Consider the following 18,972-nt stretch of genomic DNA (forward strand, 5'->3'; position numbering starts at 1 on the left):
CCATGTCATTGCATGAAGAGCTATGCTATCCTAATCTTACTCGATTTTCATTTTATTGGGGGGATTTTAGGCGGAAGTTCGGAACTCTAGCTGGCGCAATGCCCAACAGGCGCACAGCGTGCTATTATTTTTCTTCTCCCAGAACCAGACATTCTCTACTGTCTGTGCACCCTTACATTCAGCTCTAAATGACTTAGACACGTTGGCTATATGTATATCGGAGTCCTAAGGCGTCGACGAGCCTCTCGCCTACAGTACACAAGACAATGAGGTGGCCACAACTACACCCGGTTTCCCCGGGTATGTTGCCCCTCTGTTTCCTCTTGTTTGGTTTGCTGCTAGTATTAGGCACCAGCTCTGGGCGTGCCATGGACCTCGGCCAATCCAGTGACGGACTCATACCCAACCAGTACTCCTTTGCAGACTCTGCTGCAGCAGAGGAAGAACCTTTATCTGTGTCTGGGAAGGAGGCCGACGCAGGTAAAAGCCAGACAGCCCATGATGAAGGGCGCAAAGGTGTAAATGCTGGGAAAGAGGAACACAGCACTCCGAGAAAGGCAGAATCTAATAAGGAAGGTAAAGATAGCCTGAAAATGGGTGACGCAGGAGCCAGCAAGTCTTTTGACGGCAGCCTTGCTGTAGGCCATATTCGTTCCCATATTGGCGGCTCTGCGGAGAGTACCATGGAGGATTTGTTTGGAGATATCATAGATATGGATCACCCCGTATTCGACCTCAAGGTGGAGGTAGACCCTGCAGTGAAAAAGCTAAACGATTTGATATTTCACGGAAGCCAGGGTCCTGACCACGACGCAATTGACCTTATGGAAGCTTCCTTGGACATAGATCGACTAGCAAGGGGTTTCGACATTGGAGAGAAGGCTACTGGGCTTGAGGGAGACGAGAGCAAGCTGTTCGACTCTCTGCCCGAGGATGAAACTCCCGAGGCACTGCGGGGGATCGTTAGTCTTGAGGAAGAGGGTATCGTTGCGGGGCATCTCCTACGGCTCTGGCAAGGCCACAGGCGGCTGGGTCTCTCCTTAAGAGACGCTTTGGTGAACTTTGAGGCTTCTATTGAGAGAGAGAGAACACGGAACGCCGCCATCGCTGCCGTCATGGGTGTCCACAAGATCCGTCAGGGTGTCGTTAGCGCGAAGGAGCTCAAAGTAAAGGCCGCCGAAGCAAAGGCAGAACTGAAGATGCTCAGAAAGCAGCATAAGTTCCTTGGAAAGCAACGAAAACGGATGCATAAGATGCTAGAGAAGCAAGGAGAAGACCCAAGTATCATGGTGATGCAGATAGAGAATATGTGGGCTCCCGTGGACGAGGTGGCCGCTTTCGATCCGGGGCAAGGAAGCAGCTTTCTTTACTCGACAAAAATTGTTGGCATGGATGCTGAGCATCTTATGAAGACCTGTGGGAAGCTGAAAGTCCTCTTGAACCGCATTACCGAGGAGGTAACAAGGGCGACACCAGCACAACTGACAAAGGAGCAAAAGGAAGAAGAAGAACTGCTGGCTGTCCTTGATCCAGACACCGGCCCTGTTGCTGCACTGTCCTCTGAGTCAATCTCCGCTCTTTCCCAAGTCAACCCCACCGCTCTCCAAGAGGCGGATTTCGAATTTCTCCTGGGGAACGTGCAAGACCACCTGCGTGAACCTAAGGCGCACCATCTCTCAGCAAGGCCTCCAATGCCCCCCCCATCACATATTTCGCCAAATCTCTCCAAAGTAGGGGACTTTGGTTCAGACCTTAAGGAAGAGCAAATTTACCCGAGCGGCCATCCTGCTGAAGTCTATCTGCCATTCCATTTTGGTCTCCACACACTTCCCAAACCAGCTGACCCCGAGACAAGCCATCCTTCTGTGATAGATGAAGAGGACTTCGGCATGGGCCTCACAAATGCGAATTTCGGCTCCTTTGTCGAAATCGAGGCAAAAGCAACGCCGATTGGGGGGCAGTTGGTGCAGAATGCCCCTCACCTCAGCTCCGTTGTACCTCACGACAACACCACCTCGGCCTCCTTTGTTTCCTTGGGCTCTGCCTCTGAGGAGGCAGAGGAAGCAGGGACGGAGCGGCAATCAGAGTCAGCGCAAGAGGGAGAACCAGCTGGAGCATCTTTGCAGGCTAGCGCGTCAGAAAAGGCTTCGGCAGAAACTGAAGAGAAAACTACGCAAGCCAAAGATTCGCGTGAAGAAGGCAAGGGACATTCTGAGGGCTCTGAGGGGCATAGTGGCTCCAGCCACGGCAAAGAGAATGTGGCAGAGATAAAGGCAAACTCGGAAACAGCAAGCGGGGGGGGAAGCTCAGAGGAGGAAGGAGGCACACACCACGAAGCCTCTTCGTCAGAGAGTGGAGGGGACGCAAACGCAGGTGCAGCTGCATCTAAAGTTCAAGGACAGCAGGGAGACTCAGAAGAGCCTCGAAATGCTACGCCAGTGGTGATGGTGTCTAAGCTTGAAGAAAACGCATGTGAGGTCATTACAGATCCTGTAGCCTGCATGCAAAAATCGGAGTGCTTCCAAGACTTCATCTACGGAGTTTGCTTTTTCAACTGCACCACTGCTGTCACTCCCGAAGACTGCGAGAAGCACAAGTTCTGCCGCTTTGAGACAAAGGTCCCACACAATGCATGCATCAACGAGGGTAGGCGTACTCCTACATGCAGTGGCAGGTGGTATCGCGTTCCTCGCAGTACTGAAGCATAGCAGAGTCAGACGTTTGAAACTTTACAGTGAGAATAGAGAGGCCGCGCAGTGGGAGATTTACCTAGCGATGGTATTCCCGTTTCGCTAGTGCTTCGTGTGACGCCGCTGCTTCACAGGGTATCAGACAACGGATGCAGTGATACAAAAATTCGAGGGCATCATCCGGGGCTGTGAGCACTTCACGAAGAAGGAAACATGCGACTGGATGCATGCTCATGGCTTGAAGGAGTTGGAGGAAAGGAAAGCCAACGGAAAGCCAGAAAACGGGAAAATCCCATCAACTGCTCACCTGGGGCCTTCCCCTTACCATTGCCAGTGGATGCCAGGACCTTCAGATGATAGCGAAGCTGACGTTGGTGGTGCCAGCGTTTGCGGGAACCTACGCGAGGCTCCCTCAGCAGAGCGTCTTCTATGGGGAACCATTGTGGCAGAGAAGGAGAAGAAGCTTCGGGGTAAGTGAATTATGGCAAATTGAAACGGCACAATCAGCATTAATGCTAGCGGAAGAGCCAGCAAACATTGAGGCAGGGCATGCAACTCATTGGTACAAGGCGCCGATGAGGCTTCTCTGAGATACACATGTTCCGAGCCTCTACGCGCGAAGCCCTTTTGTTTCGGCGATTTTCGCCGACGGGCTTCCCCTGTAGTAGGGCTTTTGCTATGTGTTGCATGCACTGCATAGAAATGAAGGAGAAGGAGAATTTCCAACAAGGAGACATTTGTGTGCGCCCGAGCGATACTTGGGCAGTCCTGCAGCCAGATCGGCCCTTTTACAGTACTGGCTCTATCGTGAAGGTAAGAGCCTGCTGTGCCACGTGCTCAGAAAAGGATTTTTGAAGAGTGATCAAAGATACCTCTACAGTCAGAATAAAGAAGCAATAAATTAGGAATTCGAAAAGAGGTAGTAAGAGGTCCTTTTTTTGCCAAACTTGGAGCAGGATGTTACGTGCTTCGTGTTTACCTGTTTGCTGCCTTCTGTAGTTCTCCTGCCCACCCGGATCTGTGCTCCTAGGAGTCAGCGACGAGATAGAGTGCACGCCAGATGGTATATTTGAGCCCGCTCTATCGTGCGTTGAGGAAAATGACCTCTCGGAAGCCCAGCTGCGTCATTTGCGAAGGAAGACAGCGGTGCTTAGTGCTTCGGAGGCAACGCAGCACGGTGAGATCCTCTAATGGGCCGTGCACTCTAGGAATCTACGCGCATCCTAGAAAGTATGCAAGGAGCGGCCGGCACGTGTAGATGTGCGCTAATCAGCAACGGCTTTGTACCCCTCGCGTACATTGAACCTCCATTTTGGCCCTGAATGGTACACGATTAACTCAGGAACCGTTGGGTGTTGTTATGTACAGGGTTGAGCCACACGTTTGCAGCAATAGGGGCTTTTCTTAGCCTCTGGATTCTGGCGTAATCGCTTTTTCTGCTTGGAAACCTCTGAAGTGAGCCTTTCCTCCCAGCCGCGAGCAAGGCGACCAGGCAGCCTCCATTAGCTTTTTCATTAATAGTAAGATTTGGTGGTCTTTGACCACAAATGTGATTTTTTTCGTTTGAAGAAACATCACGTGTCACATACACAACCTAGAAGGTGCAGGGTATATCCGAGGCGAGGGTGTCGAAGTGCAATACTAGCTTATATCATCCCCATGAAACCAATAGGCAATGCTATCTTAGCTCGGTTCAATTGACAGCTCCAGCGGCTGCTGTAGTGAACCACCTAAAGATTTGCTGCTTAAACGCGTCTGTCGCTTTCGTTAACACCATTTAGGATTTCGCGCAGGAAAGCCTGGGTTGATCATGGCCTCTATGCTAGGAACCCCCAGCCTTCCTCCCGGACTGTCTCCTTATCTATTATAGAGCGCTATGCACACACTGGAAGCTCGCGAGTGGTAGATTAATTTATCGAAACGCTGCAACCTGCTGCAACCGCAGCTGCACCACCTGCATCAAGGAATTTTTCGGCAGGTGCTGCTACTTCACTGGCAACGCTGCTCACGCGCCTCCAGAAGAGCGCTCTGTATACATGCCCAACACTGTCTCTCCGCATCCGTGCTGTTGGTGCGTTGCTGCAGTAGTGCAGCCAGTTGATGTTGCAGCAGCTGTTGCTGCTGCGTCCCTAGTCCCTCGTTGCTTTTGAGCGGGTCCTTGCCAGGGGATGGCGGCTGCAGCACATAATACCGCAGTCTGCATGTGTCCGTGTATCTCTGGAGGGCCCCATAGGGAGGCAGTGGCTCTGCAGCAGCCAGCAGCGGCCTGATGCAGCGGGAAACGACATACCGGGAACTGCTGCCGCATCCATTGGATGCATGCGCTGCAGCATTGTAACTTCTTGTGCTGTTGCGGCAGCAGTTGCTGGGAGCAGCACAAGTCAATGGATTCCGAAAGCAAATCCATCTGCTCTTCAGGCCCCAAGAGGCTGCTGCTGACACCTGCTGCTGTTGAATCCCATTCGTGTTGCTGGTGTAGCGCCTTTTGGGAAGACCGTCGCACAGCCACGCCGCACGTGGCGAACGAACTTCCATGCAGCAGTATTTGCTGCTGCCTCTGCTGGAGCACGAGTAACAGGCCCTGGAGAAACGATGGTAAGGCCTTCAGCAAGGAATCAGCAGCGGCCAGCAGCAGCTCCTGCTGCTCCTGCTGCACCGGGAAACGCCGCTGCAATGCCTGCCACGCAGGCTGACCGGTAGCGGAGCTCAAGAATCCTTCGGGGCTTGCAGCAGCATGACGATAGCCATCCAAGTAGAGAAACGCTGCCTGTACATCCCAAAAGGAACCCAAAAAACACACTAGGACCTAGTCAATAGCCGCAGGGAACACATGAAAACAAAAGCGTCATTCCGCTGTTGCTCCGTTGTAACGTCCTCAAAGCAAACGCAGCGAGAGACAGCAGCACAGTAGGCACCTCACCTGCAAGTGTCTCTCTCGACACCTGAGAAGGTTTGCGTGAGCTCGTTGCAGCCATGAGCGGGGGATCCCGACGTACTGCAACAGCAGCTTAGAGGCCCACAGCCGCCGCTGTACAGGCACCTCGGTACTTAGCTCCCGGCCGTTCCTCTCCACAAGAGACCGCGCCATTACTACACCGGAGTCTGCACGCGTCCAGCAGCCCGCCATACACAGCAACCCCTGAGGCGAAGGCTTCATTCGAACGCCTTTAAGGGCCAAAGCCAGTCAGTCACCTGTGCAGCTGTAGCACTGCGAGCCATGCAGATACTGACGCAGAAACCACCAAGAAAACGAAGAGAACGCACCTCTATCAGGACAAAGAAGTAGGACTGCGCATGCAACGGGCCACATCCCGCTTAATTCAAGCTGCTCCGCAAAAGAGATAGTCAAGTGCTGCTGCTGCTGCAGCAGCCTGCGGATTGACGGCTGCGACCTTGGAGGCAACGCCGCTACCCAGTGAATATCCGGCAGCCATAGCAAAGGCGGCTGCTGCAGCGGCTTTGCTGCTTCCCTGGTAAAGTGCATGCACAGTACCAACCCGGCAAGCCAAGACAGCTGGACATCCAGCGGGAAGGGGGAGCACCGCCACCCACCAACTGCAGCCAAAGAAGGCCTTGTAATCCCAGCATGCTGTCTGCGAGCACAGACATCGAAGCAACAAAGAGCGAAGGAAAGGGCCTTGGCTCCGCTGCGCGTGGCGAAACACATAGCGCAGTACGTCTAGAGGCACTGAGGCCACCACGAAGCAAACGGCCATACGCAGCCAGCTTCCCATTCGTGTAGAAGCAGCAGCAGCAGCCAGTTGTACAGCAGCAGCAGCAGCGCAAGAAGACCTAGATAGAACGACTACAGACACGGCAATGGGGAAGTACCGGCAACAAGCACCACTTTTGCTGCACCCGCCCTTACCTCAGGAGGGAGAACTGCATGTCAAATTGTTCCTCGCTCAACACCTTCCGACCGTGCTGCTGCTCCTGCTGCTGCTGCTGCTCCTGCTGCTGCTGCTGCTCCTGCTGTGAGGATCCCTTGTGGCCTTGCTGCAAGGCGCGCGCCTCCTGCTGCTGGCGTACGTACAGCGGAAGGGGCGCTGAGCCCCAGCAGCTGCTGCAGCTGCAGCGTCGTTGGCGTCCGAAACCCTCCAGGAAGAGCAATGCCTAAGCACAGCAGCATTCACTCGCAGAGGAGTCGACAGCGGAAGAAATAGAGGGAAGGAGAAAAGGGGGAAGCTACGGGTATGTGCAGCGAGCCGCGGCGCATTCCCACCGAAATAGAGCGCTGCTTCAAATAAGGGGCAGACTGACTCGTTTCAAGTCTCTGGGGGCATCAGCTGCCTGCGGGGGTGGTCGCAGCTCTTCCCTCATGTGGGGAGGAGAGTGCAGCACAGCCGTCTCTCTGCTGAATAAAAGTGCTGCAGCAAGCTCCGCTTTCCAGTCAAGAAATGGTGCGTCTTCAGCCCAGAGGGCCCCGCACGCTGCTGCTGTGGCAGACGATGCATCTGGAAGCTTTCCCTTTGCTGCTGCTGCCGTGGCAGACGATGCATCCCTGCTGCTCTCCCCAGCAGTCTCCTTGGAGCTACGACCAGCGCCACTTAAGCAGCGAAGTTTGTGGCTAGCGCCTGCCAGACTCTCAGAAGAAGACTGGGAAGGGGGAGGTGCCCCCGCCAGGAGTCTGTACACCCGACGTACCTCTGGAGGGGGCTGTGGCAGCGCAGAAGCCTGCAGCGCATCTGCATACAGCAGCTGCAGCAGCAAGCGCAGCCGCAAAGAAACACACAGCTCTGGATACACTCCTGTGCTTTTCGGTACGGCAGCATCATGAAGCGCTAGAGAGATCAGTTTGAAGACAAAGGAGCACGTGAGAGCAGAGAGGCAACCGACCGATGCAAATTCGCATTAGGCAGCAGCAGAAGCAGCTTACCTGACAGCCGAGAGGCTGCTGCAAATGCGCCGCCACAGCCAACGCCAAGTGAGGGTAGAAAGCCCCCTCGCGTAGAAGCAGATGGATCGAGGCAAGGCCCTGAGGCAGCAGCAGCACCCAAGACAAGAAAAAAGAGGAGCTATACTGGAAGGGCAGAATTTCGAAGGGTTGAAAACATGCCTCTGCTGCTCCCAAACTGCAGCACGATCTCCGGCCGTCGCTACTCCCTCCTACTGCTACAACTGGCAAGGCAACAGCAGCTTAGACAACGGGAGCCGCACTTGGCCGTCAGCAAGGAGGTGCAAAAGCGCAATGAATCTCCGCAGCTCTCCAGTGGCTGTTGCAGCTTCAAAAAGCGCCTTCACATTGCACGAGAGAAACAGCGTATGGTTCCGCAGCAGCTGCTGCTTCTGGTGCTGCTGCTGCTGCATCCAAGTGAGAGAGGTTGCTCTCCGCAAGAAACTCAGCAGCAAGGGCCGCCCTTCCTGTAGGAGCCAGTCCAGCACAGTCAATTGTCGCTGCCGCTCGAGGACGGCGGCAAAAGAGACATTAAGGCTCCTGTTTGGGCCGGCTTCCAGCAGTTGCTGCAGGTGCTGCTGCTGCCGCCTACTAGGGTTGAGCAGAAGCGTCACCAACAGCTGCCAAGTCTGTAGCATGTAAGGAGAAAGATACGAGGCCTCCGAGTACCGTCTGCAGTCCACAGCCTCAGAAGCTCCCGCAGGAGGGCAGCAAGACTCCCCAACAGCAGCAGACGGGGGAATCCAAGGCGATGCTGGAGGCCACATTCCCCCCTCACTGCTGCCTGAGTAGCAGCCGTTCTGCTGCTGCATGAATTTCAGCATTCGCAACAGGAGCCTGCAAAAGCGTACCCAGAACCACATTAAGACACGTGAAAGCCTGTTTGTTGCAGCTCCTCTAAGCAGCTCGCTCTATTCTTCGCCGCCACTATTCCTCACAATGACACTTCCACTAAGAGAATCGACGGGAGTCGCCTTGACAATCGTTTGCCGAGCCATCCCCCTTCTGCATTGATGAAGTCCTAACGCCCACTCTCCTCCTTCCCAAGGGTGAGATGCTGACTAGGCGCATCTACCAGATACTCGTACACCAGTACAAAGCGAGGCACACACCAGTTCGCGCATATTTGAAACCATATGATACATGCATGCCAGAAAAAATTCTTCCGGCCAGTGGCAAGCGAGATAACACGGCATAGCTATCACCAATTCTCGAAAACAAGATGCAAGACAGTTCTGCGCAGAGCAGCAACCAGCAGCTCTTCTTTCCTTGTCCACTCAACGCCTTACCGCTGGTTTATATCAATGCAGTCAGTTTCTTCCTCCACAAACGGCAGCCGCTGCTCCTGGTGCTGCATCAGCTGAAGCCGAAATTGCAGCTCCTCGGTTTGCGTAGAAATATGGTCGTCACTCTCCCTGAGGGCCTCGAAGACAACTCCCACTGCAGCCGCTGCCGCTCCAGCCGCAAGCCCACGGTGTACCGACACCCCAGAATCAAAAAGATGCAGCCTTACGTCCTCCTTGAGGTCCCACACAACGCGAACGCCTTCTTCTTCTATAGTCTTCGGCTTTCCACTGCAGCCTTTGGGGCAGCCGCTGTTGCCACAGCAGCTGCAGTTGGCGATGTACTCTCTCGCGGCAGTCTCTACATCAACCGCAGCCTGCAAGGCGTCAGCCTCTTGCACCTCTCGAACCCTAGGAACCTCCCCGGCTGTCCAGACGGCTCCACCGGTAGTGGCGAGGCTGTCGACACAGTTGTCGTCACTGCGAGAAGACTTCTCAGCACGGGCAGCAGCTATCGCTTCCGCAGCTTCCTTGGCAAAGGGCTGAGGCCAGACGTATCCTTTAGGTGCCTGAGCTGGCGGCAGCAGAGGAGACAGCTGCACCACTGCAACCTCGTAAGCTCCACGGCTCTCGCTTGCTGCTGTTCCTGCTGCTGCTGGTGCGCGTGGAGACCTAAAGAAGGGGAGAGCACACAATCCACCAGGCCCGAAAGAAGGCGCGCAGCGGACAGGAAAGGGTGGTCTTCTGAGCCACGGTCGAGGCGTTGCAGGGAGATTTGCTCCTCCTGATGCCGATGCATGCTTGCCCTCAGCATTGGCAACAGAGGCTAAGGCTGCGAGGTTAGCTGCTGCACAGTTTGCTTCAGCTGCCTTGTTGTGCGTTTCCTGACTGGAAGCAAGGGGCAAGGCGGCTCCCTGGTCGTTGAACTCCCTCTGGGCATCACCAGCAGCAAAATCCTCCTGCTGCTCCTCTTCCTGCTGCTGCGCTCGCTGACCAAGCCTTGTCCTCCGAGCACCAGCTTCCGCCAGATGCTGCTGCTGATGCTGCGCAACAGCAGACAGTAGCAATGCCTGCGGTGCCGACCGAAGGATACGGGCCCTGTGAAGGTGCAGCGCGAGCTCCTTCGGAGGGAGTGCATCGGGAGCAGCAGCGGCAAAGGCAGCCACTTGCGTAGCTTCTGCTGCTTCTGCTGCCACAGCGCCTTCAGCCTCCACTGCAGCATCTTCGTCGATCCACTTATACACTGAGAAATGCTCGACTTCAAAGCGCCATTCCCAAGTATGGGTGTCTAGGGAGAGGAAGGTGGCACCCATCTTTTCGGTGTACTTCTTGACCTTTTCCACAAATTGCTCGTTACGAGCTGCTGCTGCTGCCTCCTCTTCTGCCTCCGCACCATCGTTGCCAGCAGCCGCCATGTCAAAACCTCCAGCCTCCTTCGAGACACGCTTCGGCTTGCAGTTGCACAGCGTCACTTGAGCCGTCTTGTTAAGTCCCACGCCAACAGGGGGAGCAGCGTCCGCATACACGCTCACCTGAAAAGCCACACATAGATACAGGGCCGCAAGCGCTGCATGCATTAGACACTACATGCATCACCACCACCATAAAAGGAAAAACAGAAACGGACAGGGCTCTTCGTCCAAGGCTTCCGACTCAGCGTCCTCACAAGAGCACATATGCATATGCATAGATGTACATGGGCATGCTTGCCCTGTATATGTATCTATATGTACACATATGTGCATCTATATGTGCATCTATATGTACATGTAGGACTCCTACACAAATGCATTTTTACCTGCATTCCACCCATAAAACACAAATAGGAGGTACAGGCAAGCAGCACGACCAGCGGACCACCCCTGAACCCCCGTCTCCCAGATAGCAAGATTCACTGCGTCCTGCAGGTGGGTGCATGCTTTACCTCCAGATAACCAATATGAACTACCAGGTCCAGATTGATTCCCCTGAGATCTGTATGTCCAGGGAAAAGAATGCTACCAAAGCCGGGCCGCCTTATATGGAAGTCTCTAACGCGCCGCAGTTCCTCTTCGCTCATTTGCTGGAGAGAGGCTATGGAAGGCGAGCACTCGTATTCTGGACTTGTAAGGATCGGTCTCAGTTCCAGAGAGGCCCTGCAGGGAATGTTTTGGCCGTCACCCCTGGCGCTGATCCTGCCGCTGCCACTGCTGCTGCCGGCTCCAGCTTGCGCAGCAGCTGAAGCCGCCTTTGCAGCGGCTGCAGCAGCAGCCGCTGCAACGGCGCTCATCAGCATATCGCCTTCCCGCTGCTGCGCCGTGTGCTGCCGCGCCTTCTGCTGCTGCTCCTCGTCGAAGCGCTGTGGCGTCTCCTCCTCCTCTTCCTCCACGTCCTCAAGCCGCGAGGCCCCTTCTTTCTCCTTGTCTTTTAGGGTCGCATGAGTTCCTCCTGTCTCTCGTTGCAGGCGGTGTAGCAGCGCGTAGTCCTTTAGCGAAAGGGGAAGCAGTGATTGACTCTTCCGTTGCTGTTGCTGCACTGCAGCAAGAGACCTGTGGATAGTCTGGGCGAGCCAGCCGTTGCGGCTGCCAGCGTCAGCAGCCTGCGAGTCGACGAGCTGCAGAATCTCTTGCTGAGGGCGCAACAGTTGCGACGGAAGGGAAAAGGAGGCCCCCAAACCGGAGGCACTCTGCGCGAGCGGCACAGGGAGAGCTCCCCTGGCTGTGCCCCCCGAGAGGAATCGACGCGACCAGCGGCGGCCTAACTGCGGAGGGGGGCCCCCCCCGAGGGAGAAGCTCTCTCCCACACTACTAATCGGCTGGCACGAGAGTTGAGAGGCTGTTGTATTCGTGGCAGACAGCACTATCTGCACAGTCACCTGGGGGGCCCCTAGCAGGCCCCCCAGGGCGAACAGGTTGCCTCCTGAGGGCGTCCCCCCCCCCCCCAAAAGCTGCTGCTGCTGCTGCTGCTGCTGCTGCTGCTGGCCTGTGCCTAGGCCTCCTAGACCGAATAGACCACTCTGCGGCTGCTGTGTCTGCAGCGACATGCTGCTGCCGCCAAAGAGCCCTCCACCAGTGTTGGTGGTTCCTCCCGATCCGAAGAGGCCGCCCCCCCCAGTACTCCCAGTCGTTTTACTGAGGCCCCCAAAGAGGCCCCCTCCGGGGGTATTCGAATTCGCACTCGCAGTGCCTGCTGTTGCAGATCCAAAGAGGCCCCCCCCCGTGGCAGGAGCTCCAAGGGCGCCGCTTCCTGGTGTGCTGCCCGCAGGGCGAATGGACCCGAAGAGGCCCCCCCCCGCGCCTCCGAATGTGGTGGTGGAGGTGTTGCCGCTGCTGCTTCCGAACAACCCAGCACCTCCCCCAGCAGAAGGGGTGCTCCCTGCTGCTCCTGCTGCGGGCTTAGCCCCAAAGAGACTGCTGCCCCCCCCCAGCAAGCCGCTCTGCTGCTGCTGCTGCTGCGTGTTGCTGCCAAAGAGGCCGCCGCCACCTGCGCCTGTCTGTCCCGTTGCTGCAGCTCCCGCTGTGCCGCTTCCTAGGGCCCCAAAGAGGCCACCTTGCTGCTGAGCCTGCTGCTGAGACTGCTGCTGAGACTGCTGCTGCCCGAAGAGCCCCCCACCAAGCGTCCCCGTGTTGCTGCCGGAGGTGCCAAAGAGGCCGCTGCCCCCCGAGTTCGCCGTAGAAGCTCCTCCAAAAAGGCCTCCTCCCGTGCCGCTATTGATGCCACCAAAGCCTGTGCCTGTTGCAGGCTTCCCGAAGAGGCCCCCCCCTGCTCCCCCAAGAGCTCCTGTGCTACTGCCGAAAAGGCCCCCTCCCGTCGTGGGTGCTGCGGTTGTGCTGCTACCGAATAGGCCGCCTCCCGTCTGCTGCTGCTGCCCCTGCTGCTGCACCTGCTGCGTTCCTGTCGATCCAAAGAGGCCGCCCCCCCCGCCGAAAGCACTGACAGCTCCTGTTGCCGGCGCAGTACTCCCAAAGAGGCCGCCCGTGGCTGCCGGTTGCTGCTGTTGCTGCAGCGTGCTGGTACTTCCAAAAAGACCCCCGCCTCCAAATCCACTCCCTGTTGCGGCTTGCGTCGCCGCAGCAGATCCGAAGAGCCCTTCTGTGCCGGCAGCAGGAGCGGAGTTGGCGGCGAACGGCCCTGCAGGGGCCCCCACTCCCTTTCCATTCTGCTGGTAAAAATTCCACCGTATCTCTTCCAGACACACCTTCTCCAGAGGACCGTGGCAAATCGTCATCACCAATCCATCCTCAACCCGCAGAGGCTTGAAGGGCTCTTGCTGCTGCTGCTGTTGACCAGAAGCCGCCACTCCGAAAGGGGCAGCACTTTGACCTACTGCACGCCAGCCACGCAAAGAAGGATGCAAGCAAGCGAAACTGTGGGCAGCAGCTGCAGCAACAGCGGCGTGCTGCATGACAGTCTCCACCGCACGATAAAGCGGAAAAATCCTGCAATACACACAGCCGGGAAATCTTGCAGCAACAGACGGCAGCGAGGAGGCCGGCGACATGAGGCACCAGACTCCTGGAGGGAAAACTTACATGCATTGGTGCTATTTGAAGCGCCGAAAATGCCTCCTCCACCAGCCTGTGTGCTCGCAGTGCTTCCAAATAGGCCCGTGCTTTGTTGTGGCTGTCTAAACAGACCTGTTGAAACTGCGTTGGTGTTACTCCCGAAGAGGCCCCCCGTTTGCTGCTGCTGCGGCTGTCCGAACGTGCCCGTGCTGCTGCCAAAGAGGCCTCCGCCCCCCCCCGCAGTTGTTGTCGCCGCTGCATTCCCAAATATGCCTCCCGTTTGCTGCTGTTGAGGCTGTGCGAAGCCTGTGCTGCTGCCAAAGAGGCCTCCGCCTGCTGAGGGCTGCTGCTGCTGTTGCCCGAAGCCTGTGGAGCTGCCAAAGAGGCCACCCCCCGCCTGCTGCTGCTGCTGTGGCTGCTGCTGAGGCTGGCCAAATCCAATGCCGCTACCAAAAAGACCACCCCCAGATGCCCCCGCAGCCGCCGTGTTGCTGGCGGGAGTGCTGCCGAAGAAGCCTCCAGTTGTCTGCTGTTGCTGAGGCTGCCCGAAGAGGCCCCCTCCTGGAGTCGCCGTGCTGCCGAAGAGGCCCCCTTGCTGCTGCTGTGGCTGTTGCTGAGGCTGCCCAAAGAGGCCTTTGGGAAAAACAAAGCACAAACAGACACAAGACAACAAAGCGACTTCGGAGGCTTCATTAGGGGGACGGCGGCATACATGCGGTTACACTCTAAAATCGCCGCTTTCGCCGCCGTCTTCTGAATAGGGCGCCGTTACACTATAGCAACAGGTAGCAGCCGTGACGGCAGCTGCTGCAAAAGACGATTTGTCAAATTTCACTCGGCGCAAACACAGTCCGTCCGTATTCCTCACCTGTTCCGAGGGCAGACCCTGTTTGCTGATTCTGCGGGGTTGAGCCAAAGATGCCCCCAGAAGTGGCAGACGACGGCTGCTGCTGCGTCGAGCCGAAAAGCCCCTGATTTGTCGTGCTTCCTCCGAACGGCGAAGTGCTACCAAACATCCTGACAGACAGCCTTACTCTTGCCTGGCCTACCACTGCAGGGTTGCTTGCTGGTTCTAATGCGGCTGCTGGGTGCTGCAGCAACGTCTACGCCACGCCTGTTCCTGTTTCCTCCAGAAAGCTCTGTGCAAGACCACTCCTCACAACCCCACTCCCACCCCCGCCACGGGGCAGTGGGGGCGTGCGATGATTTGGGCAACACGCCTGGCAGCCCCCCCCCGCCTACAACGGCCTGTTTGAGGGGGCGTAGATCCTGTAAACGTTAATGGGTTAGACCTTGAGGTCCCTCATGAGGATATCATTCAAAGAATGTGGCAGCGCTGCTGGAATTGTCTGTGCCCAACTTTGGGCTTGGTGGTACTACCAGCCTCCCAGGTCAGATACCTACCTTCCCCTCCAGAAAGGATACCGACAATACAGTACAAATGAGAGCGTCACAACACCCTATTTCGGCCAAAGAAGACAGAAACACTGTGCACGAACTGGTTGGAGAGGCCGCCTTCGTCTTAAGGCGCAGCCGCCAATATGTGGCTGGGACTTTGGCCGCCCAAGCAGAAAGCCCCAAAAGGTTAGTAGCCTAAGGGCAATTAGGGGGATGAAATTCTCTCAACAATTCCCTAAAGTCGTGAAGAAACTACAAATATAGGCCATGTCAAAGCATGGGAGCCTCTCAACGTCCGGCTCGTTTGCTACGCTTTCACAACAACCACTGCAATAGCTATACGCTACCAAAGTTTCCCTAGGCATTGACCGCATATGCTGAATGCTTCCATGTGTGTTTGCCACCGGGCACAGCTAGATCCATGCTATTAGAATACATGCAGTAAGGCTTTGCGCTAACATATTTGTGTCCAAGGGGGTGAAAGCGGACTGCCGAGATGATGCTCCCATTCGCCCGCTCCCCAGAGCTTCTTCGTCTCTTCAGCAGTGGAGGATGTAGGTTGAGGGCAACTGGGAAGGGTGAGGGAGGGAGGGGGGAAGACAATTTGCTCTGGAGTTTTAAAAAATGGCCCGCCTGTAAGTCTAGCCCTAACCGACCAACAGGCTCTCCACAGAAAGACACTTAACTTCAGATTCAGTACAAACCTAACAGCGCGTTACTGGGTGTTTTCAAAAACGTTTCTGCCTTTGCTTGTCTGTAAAACCCCTCCAAGTTCCATAAAATGGGGGTAGACGAGATGTGGCTGCGTATTCTGAGCACTGCAAGCATTCATAGCTTGGTGCAAAAAGCTTCTAGCGCACACGCACACAGCATTAAGCCAACTTATATCCAGCGAACAGTACTACACAATAAACAAGAAATACGCACATGCAAACTACTAGACAACCCTTTGCGGACTCATAACTTCAAATAACTACAGTAGTCGAAAATGTCCGTTCATCCCCCTATATCTTCCTCACCACTCAAAAACCCACGCCCTCTTGTTCATTACGGGGATGTCAAGACCAACTGCGTGCAGAATAGCAGAAGCGTTCCCCCACATCGCCACTCTCCAGCCAGGCAGAAACGCGACGTACAACGCAATTGGAATGAGCAGAGTAGGCCTCAGCCACCAACAATACTAGAAGGGACGAAAGAAACCCTTGCTAGACAACACCGAACTAGGGATCAAGCCAATACGGCAGCGGCGGCGCGGTGGCTCGCTGTCATCAAAGCGATAAAATGTATGCCCAACGCAAACGAGAAGAAAACCAAAAATGTCAATCAAATCGAAATATACATTAGATCACAACTGCATGCGCACCTCATCAAGCAATCTCTGTTCGCATATCAGCCGGTGCATGGAGCATAGTCAACTTTGTAGCCTCACAAGAGGCAGGACAAGGAATGTAGGAAAGGAATACCTGTGGGTGCCTTCGCATCAACCTAAGTGTAGACAGCATCTTGAGCATAATAGCCGGGAATTTCTCATGCATGGCCTCAGATGAATGTATTCACCTCAGGGAGAGCATATGCTGGAAACTGAAAAATACCAAGGAACGTGAGGAATACCGTGCAAGGCGACTAGTGTTGTGAACAAAGCAGAATCGCAACTTCGCTCGCTGGCATCGAACCACCCAACTTGCTTCTCTGTCAATCAAGTAGGTTTGGCTGCCCTGCCCCATTTTACTTGAAAATCCTACGTAGTATGTCCTCAGAGTTTCACTGTCCTACAAACCTACACTTCCACGGCTTCTCGTGGATTCTCCGCCTCCGCACAGCTCACATGCCTGTGCTGGAAAGTCCATGAGTAATTCAGAGAGTTTCCAATCTCCTTAGGAACCCAATAAAGATAGTTCTGTGGCTCCTCAAACCTTCACAGAAACCAATAGAGTAAGCACGAAGAGTAATTAATGACGGACTTGCACAAGGTCGTAGCCACTGCTACCAAATATCGTCCTAGTGTCACCTTGTAGTACGCCTCGTAAAGCCTGCCAATCCACCAGAACCTCTCATAGTCTCGAGAAATACAGAGCTGACTGCTGCTTACCTCACTTGCATGCTTGCCTCTCTCGAGGTTTGGAAATACAATCGCATGCACTAGCTACCTTTTGCCTGAATTCTTTCGCCTCTGAGGGTGACTGCTGACCCAGGTTCCTCTGAGCTTAACCTGGAGAGAAGCTTCCTAGTTTACACAAGGAGCGCCCAAGCACAACAGGCAAACGAGTACCCCGTTGTATTATAAACATCCCCAGGACAAGAATAACAATTAAGCCAAGCACTTAAATGTCCGTGAGCACGGAGTCGCAGATGCAGCGGAAGCGTTCCTTTGATGTGTTCCAACTGTCAGCAATGGTACTCCTAGGAATTCCGTAAAGCTTTCAGATAAGAGTTTAAAGACTAAAGGACTTCCTATGCTTTAGCACAGTTAGTAAAGGGATGAAATGAGCAGATTTGCTCTCCTCCAAAAACGTTATGGAGCCTATCCTGACCCTTGACATGCGGCATCCAAATGATGAAGTCCATATCCAGTTGGGTGCACACACGTTCATGAATGGAAATCTCTGCCAAGATACCAGGTTTAGAAGAATCGAGCGGCTCCAGCTGCTGACAATCTGGGTATGAGAGTGCATACTACACTTCCACGGCACGCATCCCGCGCCACCAGACAGACCGGAAGAGCCTCTGCACTAGAACGTAAATAGCATTCTACCATAAACCCCCTGCTCGTGAGTTTCTTGTAGAATGATATTGCGGAGCGAAGTCGAAATTTACAAGCGGTGGAGTCCCCACCTTTTCTCAAAACGCATCAGGCCATCCTCAACGGGATATTGCGTCCCTCTTTTGCCATCCTACATTTTGGCCAAAGGAACGGATGCATGTAGTTTTAAGGCATCAGACTCACGCAACGTTGACAGAATTCCTGAATCATCACGGAGAAGAGTGGTTGTGCTGCACACTAGTGAACCGTTAAGGCGTTGCAAGAGCACACCGGCGACCACCCTGGTGGTGCCCTCCAGATTGTTCACTGCAAAGCCATACTACATGATGCACCCAATACAGGCTATGGCTTTAGGATTTTCCAGTTCTGAAGAGTCACGGCAAGACGCAGTTAAGGCTGGTAGTCGGTGTCGACAGCACAATGACGCCCATGTAAATAGAGCCACAATTTTTTTCACGTTCTACCACACCGCATATAATTCCCTTTCCCGCGACAAATATCGCTCCTCGGGTCCGATAATCGGTGAGAATAGCAAACAAGTATTTAATGTCTGGGAGAAGCAGTAGCTTGCTGGTAAAGGATATGGCCCACCGCAATGTCTCTGGCACAGGCCTTTCGGAAGAAACGACGCTCGTACTTGAGGAGTGAGACTGCCGGAGAATTTGTATGGCAGCTGGGAAATATCCGTGTTGCGACGTCAGCCTGCTCTGTCCAGGTCATAGACTGCGGTTCCTAAGACACATCAGTGAAAGCAGACCGATCAGAGCCAGTCCAGAAATGAAATTTCGGAAATACTATGCAAGCTCATGGAACTTCGCACCGTTCTTGATAGTGCAAAAAGCTAAACGCCGCCCCTTGACTGCTAGGACTTTGCTGCTCTGGCTCAATTCCTGCACCCGAAACACATTTAATGGTATAAACACAGTTGGTCTCCTGAAAGACGAGCATTTGCATGGCTTCACATACCACTAAGTGTCCCGCAGAGACTGAGCTGCAAGCCGCAGGTGCTGTTCTTGAGCGTTTCGGCTGAGTACTGAGGCGTCATCCGTGTGGGCAGCCATCCAGCCCTCTTTGACAGGCTCACGAAATCCCAGTTAACTTGCCGCTGCAGTTCACCTGGGGCATTTTCAAGACCAAAGGTATACAGTCACACTCCAGTTTGTAATTGCGAGTGTAGAAAGCTTCTTGGTTCGTTCGCGCCTGTCATTTAAAATGAATCCAGATGTGTCAGGAGGCAGCTGTAAAGTCAACTCTTAAGTAGAATGCTGCTCCTTGCAATGTGTCAGGTAATTCGCCAAGATGAGGCATCGGGAAGCTCTGATTGTCGGTGGTCCTGTTCAAAAGCTTCACAAACGCGTCCATTTCCGCCTTTTTCACTGACAGCACCGGATTATAGCCAAAAGACGTTGGTCGATTCCTGAACTTTGCAGTCGCTTGAACAAATCGTCTTCCCGCCGCTCAA

The 18,972-nt window shown here is 54.7% G+C and overlaps 2 protein-coding genes across 2 annotated transcripts; one reads left to right on the forward strand and one right to left on the reverse strand.

The window, feature by feature from the left end:
• Positions 1-368: 368 nt before the first annotated feature.
• Positions 369-3,881, forward strand: LOC34620906. The gene is given in 4 exon segments (XM_026338326.1): positions 369-2,646; positions 2,825-3,220; positions 3,391-3,503; positions 3,690-3,881. Coding segments are annotated over 4 exon segments (2,979 nt in total).
• A 798-nt stretch (positions 3,882-4,679) lies between these two features.
• Positions 4,680-14,367, reverse strand: LOC34620905 (nucleoporin NUP145). Its single transcript, XM_026338328.1, has 11 exons — positions 14,220-14,367; positions 13,379-13,984; positions 13,080-13,172; positions 10,792-12,950; positions 9,903-10,399; positions 8,961-9,755; positions 8,261-8,421; positions 7,939-8,090; positions 7,567-7,632; positions 4,981-5,457; positions 4,680-4,865 (listed from the first exon to the last, which is right to left on the reverse strand). The coding sequence occupies exons 1-11, from the start codon at positions 14,365-14,367 to the stop codon at positions 4,680-4,682; spliced, it is 5,340 nt and encodes a 1,779-aa protein (XP_026194113.1).
• Positions 14,368-18,972: the final 4,605 nt, after the last annotated feature.

Source organism: Cyclospora cayetanensis, unplaced genomic scaffold, assembly GCF_002999335.1.
Source record: "Cyclospora cayetanensis isolate NF1_C8 unplaced genomic scaffold, CcayRef3 CcayRef3_contig_25, whole genome shotgun sequence".
Classification (NCBI taxonomy): domain Eukaryota; phylum Apicomplexa; class Conoidasida; order Eucoccidiorida; family Eimeriidae; genus Cyclospora; species Cyclospora cayetanensis.

Bases quoted from the DNA above. Each gene is read 5' to 3' on its own strand.
- LOC34620905 (XM_026338328.1), bottom strand. From the start codon at position 14,367: ATGTTTGGTAGCACTTCGCCGTTCGGAGGAAGCACGACAAATCAGGGG. The intron at 10,400-10,791 runs GTAAAGCATGCA...GTGGCTTTTCAG, and splicing joins TTCATATTGGTTATCTGGAG to GTGAGCGTGTATGCGGACGC. The intron at 4,866-4,980 runs GTATGTCGTTTC...TATGTGCTGCAG, and splicing joins GGATGCGGCAGCAGTTCCCG to CCGCCATCCCCTGGCAAGGA.